Raw genomic sequence first — 15,539 nt, 5'->3', positions numbered from 1 at the left:
TGCATTGAATCATGACTGCATAAGTACCTAGTGCTCAAACGCTTAGAAAATGCTTCTGCAGTTAATCAAGTACATGTGCTTAGGTGCTGAATGAATTTAAACACCATCAATGGCACGTGTTGCTGAAAGCCTGCCAATTCAAATCCCACTCTGGAAGGCAGATGCTTACATCTCTCCAAGATTCTATCTGAAATGTCAAAATTGATGCTTTTAATCTCACCCCAAAACACTGGCAAAGTGAAGAGCTTTACTCAGTGCTCCCTTTGTGAGATAGTGAAAGAGAGAATAGGCTGGTCATAACAGATGTTAACTATGTTGCTTAACACAATGCACAAAGATACACCTGTACTACAGCGCTGACAACAAATTAATGAAGAGCAGTATTCAAAAAGAGCAGCTTTTTCTGTAACAACTGCAGTCTGGAAGGAACTGCTTGGAGCAACTGGCAAGGATAATTTATAATTAGAGCAGCATACAGCAGTAGGGCATTGGCTTCTGTGCTCTTCAGTTACGGGTGCTTAACATAACACAAAACTGTTGAGTTGGGCAAGTTCCATCAGCTGTGCCAAGGGTAATGTTACCTATACGCCTGGGCTGCTCTAACAGCTTGTTGCTACAAAAAAAAAAAAAAAAAAAAAAGTGACTTGTTATCACTCCACTCCTGGCAACATGGTCCTGAGCTGCCTTGAATCAGCTCTAGGAGTTTTCATTTCATGTAGTAAAATGATTTGACTCACTAACCTGGGGAAAAATTATTCGCGTTTTTGCTCTGTTATTTCTCTGTCATTTTAGAAAGTTGAATCAGGCAGGTATGGAATTGGATGGTTTTGGAGCTTGTGCAAAGAAGCAGGTGACACCATGTGGCAATGACCAGATTTCTGTCCCAAACACTCAACTTCTGGTATTATAAAATCAATCTCTTTCAGTTCCTCCCCACTGAAGCTGTTCCGTCCTGTATAAATAACATATTAACTACTGTAGGAATGAAAACCTGATTTCTGCTCTGTGGGGAGAACCTGGCTGTTGGATTACAGTGTCAACATCTATTTTTCTTCCCAGCATATTTCTCACATATATAAAAATGCACACACAAGAATAGATCTTTCACTCCGTGTTTGTTCATGAGAAAGGTGATACAGCTTACATGCCTAATTCCAAATATGTGTGCATGACTGAGAATCCCTGTGAAATAACAAACCACCACTGAAGTATCATGGCCTTCCTAGTGGATAGTATAGATGGTTCTCCCCATCTCCCATCTCAGTGCTTTCCACTCTTAAGTCCACTTCAATGAATGCTTCTGTTAAAATGTTTCACTACTCCAATACAATATGCTGACACTGATGTGGGTAAGTGCAGCTATGCTTTTCATCACTGCTTTTTATTGAGGGATAATTCTCAGTATATAAAATTCATCCCTTTTCACTCTAGCATTCCAGGATTGATGGACTTTAAAACATGCTAGAGATGGTGCTGTATGCAAGCAGATGAAATGTATTAAAAGGACTATAGTTGCATAAAAATTCCTGCATATCCTGATAGACATACAAACCCTCACTTGCTCCATCTCCTGGCATAATGGACACAAAACACTGTGATCTCTGATCTCTGGCATTGAGACGTCTGTACAAACACCATGGAGGGCCTCTTGCCTGGGAGACAGTTTGAAATGGAGTTTTATGAGACTGCTAATGAGATGCAGGGCATGGCTAAACAAGCATACTGATCACAGCCTGCTTACAGGCAACTGACCACTTTTAACTCCTTACACCTCTATTTTCCCATGCTTTTTCCTCCCCAAACCAACTTGATCCTTTCCTTTCTCCACCTGCAGCAGTAGCAGGACTCTAAATTGAACCAGTTTGTTTTGACCATACCAATAGAGTCCAACCTGCTTTCACTGCCAGGAGAACAGGGGCAGACAAGAGTGCTTTTCCTTGCTGGAGAACACCTGGACATAAGGATTGAGCATCCTGGTATCTATCAGCTGTCCTGGGCCTCATCCTTTCAGCAGCTACCCACCAATGCATTACACAATCTGTCTTCCTAGAGAGGTCGCAACAATAGAGGCAAAATAATCACGCTCATCTTCAACAATGAAGATAAAGGAACTGCATCCTCAACACTGAAGGAACTACAAGCCAATCAGCCTAAAATCAGTCATTAGGAAGGCTATGGTGCAAATTTTGAGCCATGAAAGCCAAGAAGATCATCCAGTATGGATTTACCAAAGGCAATTGCACCACAGTCAACCCAATGCCTTCCACAGTGAGTTGTCTGGGACGAGAGCAGAGGATGTTCAGCCTCTGGTATGGAATAACCACATGTAACTGTGCATGCTGAGGGGACTCTAGAAAAGGATCATGATGAACAACAAATTGCACAGTGAACCCTTGCAGCAAACAAAGCCTACCACAATTTAGGCTGCATTAGCAGGTGTGTAGCTAGCAGATTGTAGGAAGTAATTTCCCTCCCTATTCAGCATCTGTAAGACTGTATCCTTGGAGTTGTTGTCCAGCTGGGTGCCCCCCAGTGAAAGAAAGACACTCAGATACTGGAACAAGCCCAGTAAAGAGCTGCCACATGACTAGGGGAGCATAACCTAGAGAGTTAACCAGTTTGCCTTTTAATATAAAGCCACACTTCATGAGCAGAGCACTTCTTCAGGCTCCATTGGAAATTACCTAGTCACTTACACGTACACTTACACAGCCATTTTAATGCCCCCAAATACCTGATAAATCCTCACTGGGCTGACATAGGGCTTACAGGAGACTCATTCATTCTGAAGCTTTAAAGTAACTTATACCAAACACTATTCAAGTTATTTCAACATACTCAAACCTGCACTACTGCTTGTCTGTTACCAACTCAGTTAGCCTGCCGGGCTCCTCCCTCACTGAATGCAGCTTAAATGCTGGAATACTTCCAAGATATCTATTTGTATAGGAAATACCTTGGCCTAACAACCTGAGTAATTTTGATAGCACTGGCATGCTGGTATAGTAACCAAGCAAACAAAGAATTTGCTTAGTCTCTGCAAGTCTCAGTAATAAGACAAGTAAGCCTGCTAAATAAGCTGTACTGCTGCACTGAACTGAGTTGCTTTGGAAACACCCCAAATTTATTTGTCAGTGAACATCAATATATTATTTATATTCAATGCCATCAATATAATATTTATATTCAATTCAATTTATATTCAAAGTCTCTCTTGTGAATAGAGCTTGAAACAACAACATCAACAGAGCTAGCAACAGCTGAACTTTGGCCTCTTCATACACTTTTCATCATAGAATCATAGAATTACAGAATCATAGAATGGCCTGGGTTGAAAAGGACCACAGGGATCATCTAGTTTCAACCCCCTGCTATGTGCAGGGTCACCAACCAGCAGACCAGGCTGCCCAGAGCCACATCCAGCCTGGCCTTGAATGCCTCCAGGGATGGGGCATCCACAGCCTCCTTGGGCAACCTGTTCCAGTGCTAAACCTCCCCTGTCTTAGTTTAAAACCATTCCCCCTTGTCCTATCATTTCTTATATATGCTTCTCCAGGATTGCAAGACTCTATTGATGAGCATTTGAAGTTTTCATTTACAATGTACATATGAAAACCCTGCTTTATATTGTCCTGGAGACAACCATATGTTCACAATCCCTGTTCATGAGCATCCTGTCTTTGTCCTCAAAGATGTACAAACAGATATGACTGAAGATCTGGACAAATTTACTGTTTGCAACTGAAGTGGGTAATCTTATCAGATACACAATTTCTGATGAATTCTACAGAAAACAAGTATGCAAGAAGCCAAAGAAATGTATTCACATTATGCAATTCTTCTGCCATATCGGACAACTATTTATATAATGTGGGATAAATCCTCTATTGTAAGGGTACCCCCTAGAAGTGCCTGTTTTTCTCCACTAATTGAAAAAAAAGAAACCTGTGACTAACTCAGCTTCATACAATCCATGTACTCATCCAACCACATTTGAGAATGGTCAGCGCACGTTTCACCTATTAACTCTCGTTTACATTGGAACCTTTAGAAAAGACCAATCCTGTAAGCGAGTTGTAATTGCCAAGCACACAAAGGGCTTTGAAAAATAAGCATTTGAAGTTTACAGTGCTCTGCAGAATCTGTCAGTTGCATGTCACATTGTTTTAGTTCCATTATGCTGGAAGATAAATTGCATTTCCTTCACAAGGAAAGGAAAGACCACACGCAGGTTTTTCTAAGGCTGTCATTTTTCTAATTGTAAAATGCCATAACACCGAAAAGCCATAACAGAGAAATGCCACATTTCAAGCGATTTAAAACTTTGTAAGAGTCAAAACGTATTGCTAATGGCTTGCTAATTTTCACGTCTGCAGCCTGACATTCCACCTCACAAAATTAGCTGCATTTTTTATCATGTATTGACTTTATTATAAAAGGAAAATCCACTGCTGGCAAAGTGTTACGGGAATACCTCAAGTGTTACTCTTGGCCATTTCTTGATTTAAGTTCTTTACTATGAGAGTGGTGATATGCTGGAACAGGCTGCCCAGACAGGTTGTGGATGCCCCATCCTTGGAGGTGTTCAAGGCCAGGTTGGATGGTGCCCTGGGCAGCCTGGTGTAGTATTAAATATGGAGGTTGGTGGCTCTGCCTTCAGCAGGGGGTTGGAGCTTCATGATCCTTGAGGTCTCTTCCAACCCAAGCCTTTCTATGATTCTATGATTGATAATTCAACCCTATCTTCACTATCTAATAAACAATTAACAGAATAACATTTAGAGAGTGAGATTTCAAAACACATTCACTAAGAAACTTGACAACCATTCTCACCCACCAGTTACAGAGCAGCATATTCAAGTACAGCTGGGTTCCCTTTTTACCACGTCCTGGATATGATCAGATAGCCCTCCCTGCATATCTTCATAAACCCTTCTAAATGGAAGGAGGAAGACTGCTCAGAAAGCCTTTCAGTACCAGCCTACTTGCCTCTGTCATATAATTACATCAAAGTAGCTCCAAAATGACAACCAAATCCAAGCAGACCGGCAGAAAGAGTTTTACCCCCCAGCAAGGACTTACTTTCCCACTGCAGAAAAAAATATGAACATTCTTATTTATCAGAAAAGGAGGAAGAGTATTGTAGAACTATCCACTAAAAAAGACATTTCTACCCATTAGCTATCAAAAATATTTGCGTTTGTCCTTTTTTTTTTTTTTATTTCCCAGCTCTTAAACATTTTCACAATCTATTAGATCAACAGCTATTAAAATTGTCCTAATGCATTAAATGTTGAAAAGTCATACAGATAGAAAAAGTCAAATGAAACGAGTCTCCTAATTCTTGACAGACTTTAACACATGCATAGCATTTGCTAGAATGTAAAGCAGATAAGTAAAGTGTCCCCTTTTAAAAGTCATACCTTTGAAAAATGAATTATTAAGCAGAAAGGAACACTGAGAAATAGCATACAGTTCCTCACTGATATAGAACATGATTCTTCCATCACCTTTTTCACTCAGAAGGTGGTGACACACTGGAACAGGTTACTCAAGGAGGCTGTGGATGCCCCATCCCTGGAGGCATTCAAGGCCAGGCTGGATGTGGCTCTGGGCAGCCTGGGCTGCTGGTTGGTGACCCTGCACCAACCTGTGCAACCTGGACTGCAGTCCAGAGCAGATTTGATGTTGCTCTAATTTCAGTGACAGCAGCTCTATTTTGATACTATTTTATCTATTAACTTATAAAAAAAACAGCACTTAAAACATACCTACATCTCTAGATTTCTTTCTTTCTTCAACTTAACTTAGTGAAGACTATGACTGGGCCAAGCACAAACAATACTCCCCTCAGCACTCTCCCAACCCTCGGATGGTTTTAGCTCAGAAAATATCTTTTGTTTTAGTGGTTTCCGTGTACATATTGGCTTTCCCTGGATTTTTCTTTGGTGAACTCGTCCAGTGCTTCCTTGGGGCCAAGTGAACTCTTGGCATCACAGCCTCCTGTGGTAGGGAGCTGCAGAACTCAATGAGCTGTTACATGAGAAATCACCTCTTTTCTGCTTACTTTGAACCTGTGCTCTCACAATTTCAACAGTTCCCTTGTTAAAAAGGGGAACAAGAGCAAACATTCAGCTCCTGACTACTTCCCCTCTACCACAAACAACTTTTAGCACGCTCTCTCTCTCTCTTCAATTGTTTCTTACCCAAATGAAGAAGTCCTGGCTTGCTTAATCATTCCCTATGTGTGATACCTTCAATTATTATTAATGCTCTTTTTCAATGTTTTCAGTTCTTACAGGTTGTTTTTGGTTTTTCTTTAGGAAAAGACACGGGAAAATGGAATTCATATGGTAATTCACCAACGTCTTCCTTGCTATTCCCTTTTGCTTTTACAGCAGTTCTCAGTGGATGTGCTTTTAGGTTACTACCAATTGCTGAAATCCCTCTTTGTAAACTCCAGGTCTCATAGCAGGCTGTTGCTGAACAGCTCAAAGCCCACCATTTCACACGTACAGTCAGTCAGAGCTTTTCCTGACACATATCCTTTTGTGTTTACCTACACTTCATTATATCTATGCTTTTATTGCCCACCTAATCTTTCATGATCCTTTTACAGTTCTGGAATTGCTCCTTATTTTTACTGCTCTGAATAATTCCATTGGTGCATTTTGTCATTTCACTGCTTATCCCTTTTGCCAGCTTCTACTAGAACTACTATTTATTACAGCCAGTAGGTGTGCTAACTCATTTCTGAATTAAGACTTTGTAAAATTGCCACCCATTCCTTCAAAACCATGAGTTCAGAAGTCTCCTTGGCATTCACCTTAAGTGAAGGCAGATCCTCTGATGGTTTCCTACAACAAAAGGTTTTGGGGTGAGATTCTCCTCACTATCTTCCACAGTAAACATAAATGCAAATAACTCCATTGGGCTTTCTGGCTGTGGTCTTATATATACTACGTAATCTTTTATACTGGGATCAGAGTCTCTGGCATTTTCTTTTGGTGTTTGAAGAAAGAATGAAGAAACTCTTCCATTATTGAGGAATTACCGAGCCAGAATCAGAGTTCATCCCAAGACGAATGGAGTGGAAGATAAGAAATTTAAGGAAGAAGGGAAATATCAGCAATTCTTAATGATTACCAAGGCTCCATATGCCTTGGTTGGATGATTGCAGCCAAATGGTTGTTGTCAATGGCTCTGTGGCCAGTGATGAGTGATGTCCACCAGCAGTCCATCTTGGGACCGGTGCTCTTCCATTTCAGTGACAGACAGTGGCACTGAGCGCACCCTCAGCACTTTGCTGATGACACCAAGCTGAGTGGTGCCGTTGACACAACAGAAAGAAGGAATGTTATCCAGAGGGACCCAAAAGTGGGCTCATGTGAACCTAATAAGGTTGAAGAAGGCCAAGGGCAAGGTGCTGCACGTGGGTCGGGGCAATCCCAGCTGTGAGCAGACTGGTAGGAGAATTCCCTGAGAGCAGCCCTGTGGAGAAGGATTTGGGGTCCTGATGGACGAAAAGCTGCACACGAGCCAGCAGTGTGAGCCTGCAGCCTGGGAGGCCAACGGCAACCTGGGCTGCGTCAACGGAGGGGCGGCAGCGGGGACAGGGAGGGGACTGTATAAATATTCTGTTCTGTATAAATATGCTGTGATTCTATGACTGCCTCGTGCGGCCCCGCTGCTGGGGGAGGGATTGGAGCTGTGGGAGCGCGTCCAGCGGAGGGCATGGGGATGCTCGGAGGGCTGGAGAGCTGCTGTGAGCGGGAAGGTGAGGGAGCTGGGGGTGGTCAGCCTGGAGAAGGCTCCGGGGAGACCTCATTGCGGCTTTCCAGTGCTCAAGCTTACAGACAGGAGGGGGAGCGACTTTTTACACGGTCTGATAGCGACAGGACAAAAGGGAACGGTTTAAACTAAAAGACGGAAGATTTAAATTAGACGTCAAGGGAAACTTTTTCACTGAGAGGGCGGCTGCACGCTGCCACGCACCGCCCAGAGGAGGACGCGCAACCTCGTTCCGAGCCGCGCAGCCGCACGCACGGCTGAGCCGCCCCTCATGGCGGGGCGGCAATGGCGGCGGGCGGGAGCGGTAGGCGTTGCTATGGGCGGTGCCTCCCGCACCTCCGCGCTCGGCGCTCCGCTGCTCAGGTCTACGGGGCCGTCCGTCGAGTTCGGGCGGCGGGGAGATGCTGCTCGGCGCCGCCGCTTGAGCCGCGCTGCCAGGCATGGGGCTGGGCTCGAGCTCCGAGCTCCCGGACGGCGGCGCCGAGGGCTTCCACGTACACGGGGTGAGGCGGCGCGGGGCGGTGGGGGTTATGGCGCCGCGCTGCCTCAGGCGGGCCGAGCCCGCGCTGCCTCCGCGGGGAGGAAGTCGTGTGTGAAAAATGGTGGTGCTGCACCTGGGGAATGCGTGTGTGTGTGTGTGTGTGAGGAGGGAAAGCCTCAAGAGGCGATTGGAAGCAAATATATAAATATCTAAGTTCACGGTTATGGGCTGCTTCCAGTGTCCGTCGCTTGCTGTCTCGTTTCTGGTTCAGTGAAAAGTAAATATTGACTCAGGTGTAATAATTAACACGTTAAGTCGCTTAACGTGACTGCAGATCCATGTACAACTAAAATATATAGATATATATATGTTTTTTCAGGTTCAGGAGAACTCCCCCGCTCAGCAAGGAGGGCTGGAGCCTTTCTTTGACTTCATCATTGCGATAGGACACACCAGGCTGGTGAGTGTCTCTTCCAAAACTTTATTTTCTTTTTTTTCCTTTTCATTTATTTCCCGAGGTATCGTCGTTGTGAGAGATAGAAAGCAAAGCTGTCAGAATAGAGAATGTCTTGTTGGGTGTTGTGGTATTAAAAAGGTAAAGCAAAACATGAGGAGTCTTACTGATGCTTTCAGTCACCCTGGCTTTTTAGCAGGTTAACTCTGTGCTTGTGGTGTTATTTGTGGGTATTTTCTGCCACCAGGTGAATACTGAGCTGGTGAGTCAGTGGTGAGAGCTCAGCATTTGTTTAAGCAAAGTTGTTTCAACATTTGATAAAATAGGGGAAAGAATCACAGGAAGAAAAGTGCCACGTGGCCTGTGTGCTTATGGTTTGGGGCTGGTCACACAGTTCCTGTATGGTGAGTTATTGAGGAAGAATTGAGTACGTTTTAATGCATTGTTTTGGTTTGGAAGGCTCACATCTTTGGCCCAAGGATCAGTACTGATCAGCCATGAAGTGGTGCCATTTACTGGTGCAAATGTGTAGTTAAGATCTAATGTTCCTGACTTACCAGAGGTTAAAAGAAAAAGGTAGTAAACAATTAAACTGAATGATAGTAGTTACTTTCTTAGAAGGACATGAGCTAACAGTGCAGACTGCTTCTGAATAAAAGAAAACTGCACTGCTGGACTGATTGTAAAACATAAAGTCTAATGACTGTTTTGGTTCTTTGTATTCAAATTCTGCCACAAGCATGACATCTGTGTTACAGGTGCAACATAGAAATTAACCATATATATGCATTGTTCTACAGAATAAAGAAAACAATATGTTGAAAGATCTACTGAAGGCAAATGCTGAAAAAGCAGTGAAACTGGAGGTGTATAACATCAAAACAATGAAGATAAGAGAGGTGGAGGTGGTCCCCAGTAACATGTGGGGAGGACAAGGTCTTCTTGGAGCCAGCGTGAGGTTCTGCAGTTTCCAGGGGGCCAATGAACACGTGTGGCATGTTTTGGTGAGTCAGAATTCTTTGCTTATCCAAAAAGTTATTGCTGAGCTAAGAACAGAATGTAGACTTCCATTTCAAAGCTTCCTCCAAGACAGCAATATACTATTTTATTAGTGGAATCTATTCTGTGTAGGGGGTAAACATCAAAAAGGTGTTTTATAGAGTCACAGAATGGCTTGGGTTGGAAGGGACCCCAAGGATCATCAAGTTCCAACCCCCTTCCACAGGCAGGGCCACCAACCTCCAGTTTTACTGATCAGATTTGAAGCTTTTCATCTGTTGTGTGTGTGTGTTTTCTGTTAGATGAGGTATGCCATTTGGAAGGATTGCTAATTCATAGTCTGAGGTATTTCAGGAATGTTTTCATAAGGATTTACAGATCCTTATGCATGAGAATGTTGCTGTATGTAGAATGCAGTTGTGGGTGACTGTCTCTTGGTGGCCTGCTGGTGTTCCTATAACCTTGCTTTAAAGTATATGTATTTTTAAGAGTAGTATGTAGAAGTGCAGTGCTGAAATCACAAAGAGGAGGGGAACACAGTCTTGAAAGTTTGAGCTATTTGAACAGGGACAGGTTGTTGTCTGTTAGTGTTGCCTGCCACTAAGAATAAAATGAATCCCAGCCCAACCACAGCATGCAGACTGCATGATGGGAAGAAGGGTGCTTTGTCTTGTGTTGAAGAAACAATAGCAAAGCAAAATAAAAAAAAATTAAAAAACAAAACAAAAACCAATGATTCTGGCTCAATTTGTTGTCTCAACTTCATTGAAATAATACTCATATAGAAAAAGCACCAAAAAATAGTTCTAAAACCAACAGGGAGAGCTGAAAGTGTAGAACAGCTGAGGAAACACTGAGCTGGTCTGTTCTTATGTCTCTGGTTCTTGAAATAAATGCAACTTCTTACCAATTTCAAAACATCTCATTTTCAAATTGGTCCTTCTATATTCGCCATGTCAGTGCACAGTGTTGCACCTACTATTACTGCTTGAAGATTTCTGTTTTGTCCTGTAAACCAGGTGTTCTTTTCTTCTGTTGTCTTTTGGGTTAGCTTTTAGTAATTTCATCTTCTGAGAGTGCAGGTGACAGCTGCCATTCTTTCACAGGATGTTGAACCTGCGTCTCCTGCTGCTGTAGGTGGATTGCAGCCGTACACTGACTACATTGTTGGATCTGATCAGATTCTGCAGGAGGTAGGGTTGGTGTTCCTTCATATATTGTCTTCATGCCTGCTATGTTTATGTGTTAGGATTTATAATCCTAATTGCATGCACACAGAACATATGGGGATGATTGTTTTGGATTTTGTGAGGTTAACTTTTGAGATGCTTAATGGCTGAGGTAAACTTTACCAGTATTTATTCATTTATCTATCTATTTAAACCTGGCAAAGGGGAAAAAAAAAAGTGTACATTAGTGAGTTTTAGTCTATCTTTGGCTTTTTAATATCTCATGTTGAAGTAAATGCTTCAAATACCAATTTGTTTCTAGTTCCTCATCTTATGCGTTTAATAACTAATAACTACTGTTATTTCTTTTCTTAGTCAGAAGATTTCTTCTCACTGGTTGAGTCCCATGAGGGAAAGCCACTGAAGCTGATGGTTTATAACACTGAAGCAGACTCCATTCGAGAGGTAGTTGTGACTCCCAATGGAGCTTGGGGTGGAGAAGGAAGGTACTGATCTGCGGACAGCCACTGGGTGATGACAGGTTATGCACTCACTGTAAATGAGCTCTTGTTAAGAATATTGTCATTGATTACAGCTCATTGTTTTCACTTTAAGGCTTATTTCCTTCTCACATTAAATTGTTCATCATTAAAGAAAAGAAATAGCTGAGAGGTATTAGGCATGTTCTGGATCTAATGCTATTTGAGTTGATACTGATGGTAAAATGCTGACTTCCTTGCTAGCAGATGCACTAGCTACACTTTCACACTTGAGCATTTGGTGAAGCAAGAACAAAATGCAAATTGGGTCAGATCATATATTTCATGAAGATATAGAAAACAGTTAACCAAAAACTGAGCTACATCTATTTAAATATCACTTGCCTTGTGCTCTATCAGTTGCAAAAAGGATTCTTGCAGGTAGGTATTTCCTGCTCCAATTTAAGGACTCAAACTCTTTTTGTTTTAGAAGTCAGAATTTAAAAGGCTTACCAGCTTTGTTAAGGATTATTTCCAAATCTTGTTTTACTTCTGTTGTGCAGTTTGGGGTGTGGTATCGGATATGGCTATTTGCACAGGATTCCAACACAGTCAATAGTATCAAAGAAAAAGCCTGAAAGCAAACCACCTTCGCCTTTACCAGAAGCTGGAACTCCTGTACCATCTACTAATGGTTACACAGAGGTATGTAGGAAGTAAGATCACACATCCTATGGAATTTCATTTTCATTTAATTTTCTGCTTGTTTTAAGATTCATAATACAGTATTTTTGAGCACAGCAGAAGTAAGAGTTGATGATGCCAAGCAGATGGCAGAAACGATGGCTTGAGAGAGAAATAGACTTTATTGCCTCAAAATTCCATCTGGTATCTTTCTGTATTCATCACTGTAGTTGGATATTTGGGTGCAATAATGAATATTCCACTTATTCTTTTATTGGTATTGGCTGAAATGCATTTTTTACAGATACTTGCTTCCCGTTTTGAGGATGTGACAACTGTCTGGATCAGTGAGAAGGTGGTTTAGGATATCCTTGTGACTAGGAAATAAAATACACCTAGAAGAATTAAGTGTCAGCTGTTCAAAACATGTTGGCTTTGAAAGAATATGTTGTAACCAGTCAGAAACAGTGACTTATCAGTTTCAGCATCAACCAGTTCTCTCTGAATTGATGGACTTAGAGGCCGAGACAGAACACTGTCTCATGGGAAGACTGATTTTGGGTAACACCTGCAGCATGAAAAGATGTGTTTTACTGTGTTATTCCAGGCTCCGTTATTGGCACCTACTTCTCAAAGTGACAACTCTGAAGTAGTTATGAACCTGGATCAATCCACAGGCCAAGAAACGAGTGGGTATTCACCAGAAAGCTCACTTTCTCCTCCTCCCCCTCTCCAGAGAGTTATGGATCCAGGTATGTTTTCTTGCATGCTTTTTCCAACTTATTCCCTTTCAAAAGAAAGAGAACACTTAAATAAACCAAAACGCTCTAAACAAGTTTGAGAATTAAATACAAGACCATGAGCAGTGGTGTATAGAGTTGAATTAATTTCAGTCTGCATGTAGTGTGTCTCTTTTTTGGAGCTGAAATTCTGTGTTAATCTGAAAGTGTCACATCATCTTCTTTCTTCAGGGTTTCTCGACATGTCTGGTATTTCACTTCCTGAGCTGACTGACTTAACAAACGTGTCCAGCATTTCTTCCTCAGCCTCCTTCAGCATGCCAGCAGCAGGCTCTTTTGTAGGCACTGAAAAGCTCATGTCAAACAGTGACCCTTCTGCTTATTTTGGTAAGTGTACTCATGGTTTCCAGACCTCTGAGCTACTACAGCATCAGATTTTACTGAGTTTTGCAGAGCTGAGTAAATGCAGCTCATGTATTTGGCAGCTGTGAATCTGTGTGCTGTGCCCATAAGAGGCTTGCCATTCAAACTGATTTTCTAGGCACTATAACCAGAGGCACTGACAGGAATTGGTGTGTGTGTTTGGTTCTTTGTTTTGTGAAATACTTCTTGATTTCCCAGAGAACACCACAGCTTCGAGCCCTGAAGATATCATGAAGAATCCTGAAGGCTCTGCCAGGCAGCCACAGTTGGACCACCTTCTGCCTACAGCAACATCTTTACCTTCTTTTACTCTTCCTAATGAAATTTCTTCAAAAACAACACTAGAAACTGACCCCCAAAACCAAGAAACAGTACTCATAAACAGTTTTGAGAGCTCATTACCCACTGCTCAGATGAAACCTGATGATGAAGCAGTACCTGAACAGAAAGGGGAAGAAGCTACACAAAGGCATGAGTGAAATGGATGCTGCTTCTGTTTACAAATGAAAGTATGCTGTAAAATTAGTTTGGAATATTTTTCTGATATTGAAAGAATGACATCTGTTCTATTTTGTTAGTGTAGACAACACTATAAAAAAAACATATCCAGATGAACTACGTATTTTATTGTCTTCTGCAACCATTGTTCAACAGATTGGTCTGCATTCAAACTTTGAATGCCATCCAAAGTCACCAAATGCAAGGCAAAATTAATGTGGAAACCAGTTGGAGAATGATCTTGAATGGAATGAAATGTCTTAAGTTTCTGTAGTGACAAAGGAATAGCTTTTCCTCTGCTTTTCTATTGGCTGTTTTCATACAAATCATTAAGACACAGGGGTACATCATGGTGCAGCAGCATTTATTGCTTTTTGTAGCTTTATTTTTTTATCTTGTTTGCACTTGTTTTAAAATAGCTTCTGAAGGTGTGGTGGATGGTGAATAGTAAATGTGAAATGAACAATGAAAAACATGAGGGTGTTTTTATACCTCTCAAGGCAGTGATTTATCACTGAATTTCACTACTTCTGATTGGGAATACCTTCAGTGTAGTTGGTACAGTTAACGTGGTGAAAATCCTCAACGAATGAAGGGAATTGGGTACCTATGGGTCAAACTGTTCTTTATAGTCCAGTCGTTGTTTTAAACACAGTTTTGATGTAAAACAAGGCAGCCCTGCCTGTAGCAGAGGGGGTTGGAGCTTAATGTTCTTTGAGGTTCTTTCCAACCCAAGCCATTCTATGATATGATTCTATGAAGTCAGGAGGGTCAGAATACTTTCTTCCTGCTTAGAAGACAAATAGATTACGCCTTAAGTATAGGTTGCAGAATTAAAAGATTTGAAATTCAGAAATCCAGTCTGCTGGATGGCCCACTAATACTGACCTTTCTACTGCTGCTAAAATAAATTCCTTCTTTTATTCCCTTAATTGACTGCTAGAATTGTAAACATCCAAACACTAAAGGTTTATAATAATGTAATTTAAGTAACTTATGCTAGGGGTAACTTCCTAAGCCTTGTAACTGAAGGCATGCAGGTGATCTGTTTTATTTCTTACTGTTTGTTTAGGACTGCTTCCAGCATTGCACCTTTACCAGCATTGTTTTTAAGCTTATAGCAATGCATTTAAGTGATTCTGTACCCTAAGCACATTTTCAAACCTTCAGTGGAGGAAGTGTCAAAATTAAATTGGAAATGCTACAGGAATAAAGAACTTGATGCTTACAGCAATCTGTGTCCAGCCTGCTTCATCCTAAGTGGATTTTGGGAATGGGAAGAGTTGGTGTGAAGACTTGAGCCCAAGGAACATTTGTCTGATAGAGCAATTAAGGAAAGCCTAGCATGTTCTATTCTTCTAATAGACTGAAGGTTAAGCTTCATTTAGCACTAATTCTCAATTCCTGATCTCTTGCCAAGGAGATTAAATCTCAAGATGTTTGAATCTACCTACAGTACAAGAGTAGAGATCATAACATTCAAGCAAGCATTAATGGGTTTGAGTTAGGTGCTTCAGCTACTGCAGGGTTCTGAATTTCATCTCAGCTGGTACCACAGATTACAGCAGGAAATTTCACATCCACTGCCTTTCACTGTTTTCAAGTGAGAGCAGCTACAAGTTGCTAATTGCATTTAATTGATGGTACTAACCTGTTATTCCTGGGCATTGCCACCACCATTCAAACATCCTTTTAGAGAAGCACTAATTTGCCTTGGCTCAAGGTCAGGGCAATTAGCCTGGTCACTCCTCTCCTACAGAATATAAACAATTGAACTAATAAATCCCAAATCACATTTTTTCCCCCACCACCTCTTCTGCC

The 15,539-nt window shown here is 41.7% G+C and overlaps 1 protein-coding gene across 1 annotated transcript; it reads left to right on the top strand.

The window, feature by feature from the left end:
* Positions 1 to 8,088: 8,088 nt before the first annotated feature.
* Positions 8,089 to 14,958, top strand: GORASP1 (golgi reassembly stacking protein 1). Its single transcript, XM_031607834.2, has 9 exons — positions 8,089 to 8,294; positions 8,652 to 8,732; positions 9,527 to 9,730; positions 10,832 to 10,918; positions 11,270 to 11,400; positions 11,937 to 12,078; positions 12,665 to 12,809; positions 13,029 to 13,184; positions 13,419 to 14,958. The coding sequence occupies exons 1-9, from the start codon at positions 8,232 to 8,234 to the stop codon at positions 13,697 to 13,699; spliced, it is 1,290 nt and encodes a 429-aa protein (XP_031463694.2). The 5' UTR covers positions 8,089 to 8,231; the 3' UTR covers positions 13,700 to 14,958.
* The last annotated feature ends 581 nt before the right edge of the window (positions 14,959 to 15,539 follow it).

The sequence above is a fragment of the Phasianus colchicus genome, chromosome 6, assembly GCF_987193195.1.
Source record: "Phasianus colchicus chromosome 6, bPhaCol1.hap1.1, whole genome shotgun sequence".
Classification (NCBI taxonomy): domain Eukaryota; kingdom Metazoa; phylum Chordata; class Aves; order Galliformes; family Phasianidae; genus Phasianus; species Phasianus colchicus.
Note: the sequence above shows the minus strand (reverse complement) of the source record. Positions and strands in the feature narration are given on the sequence as shown.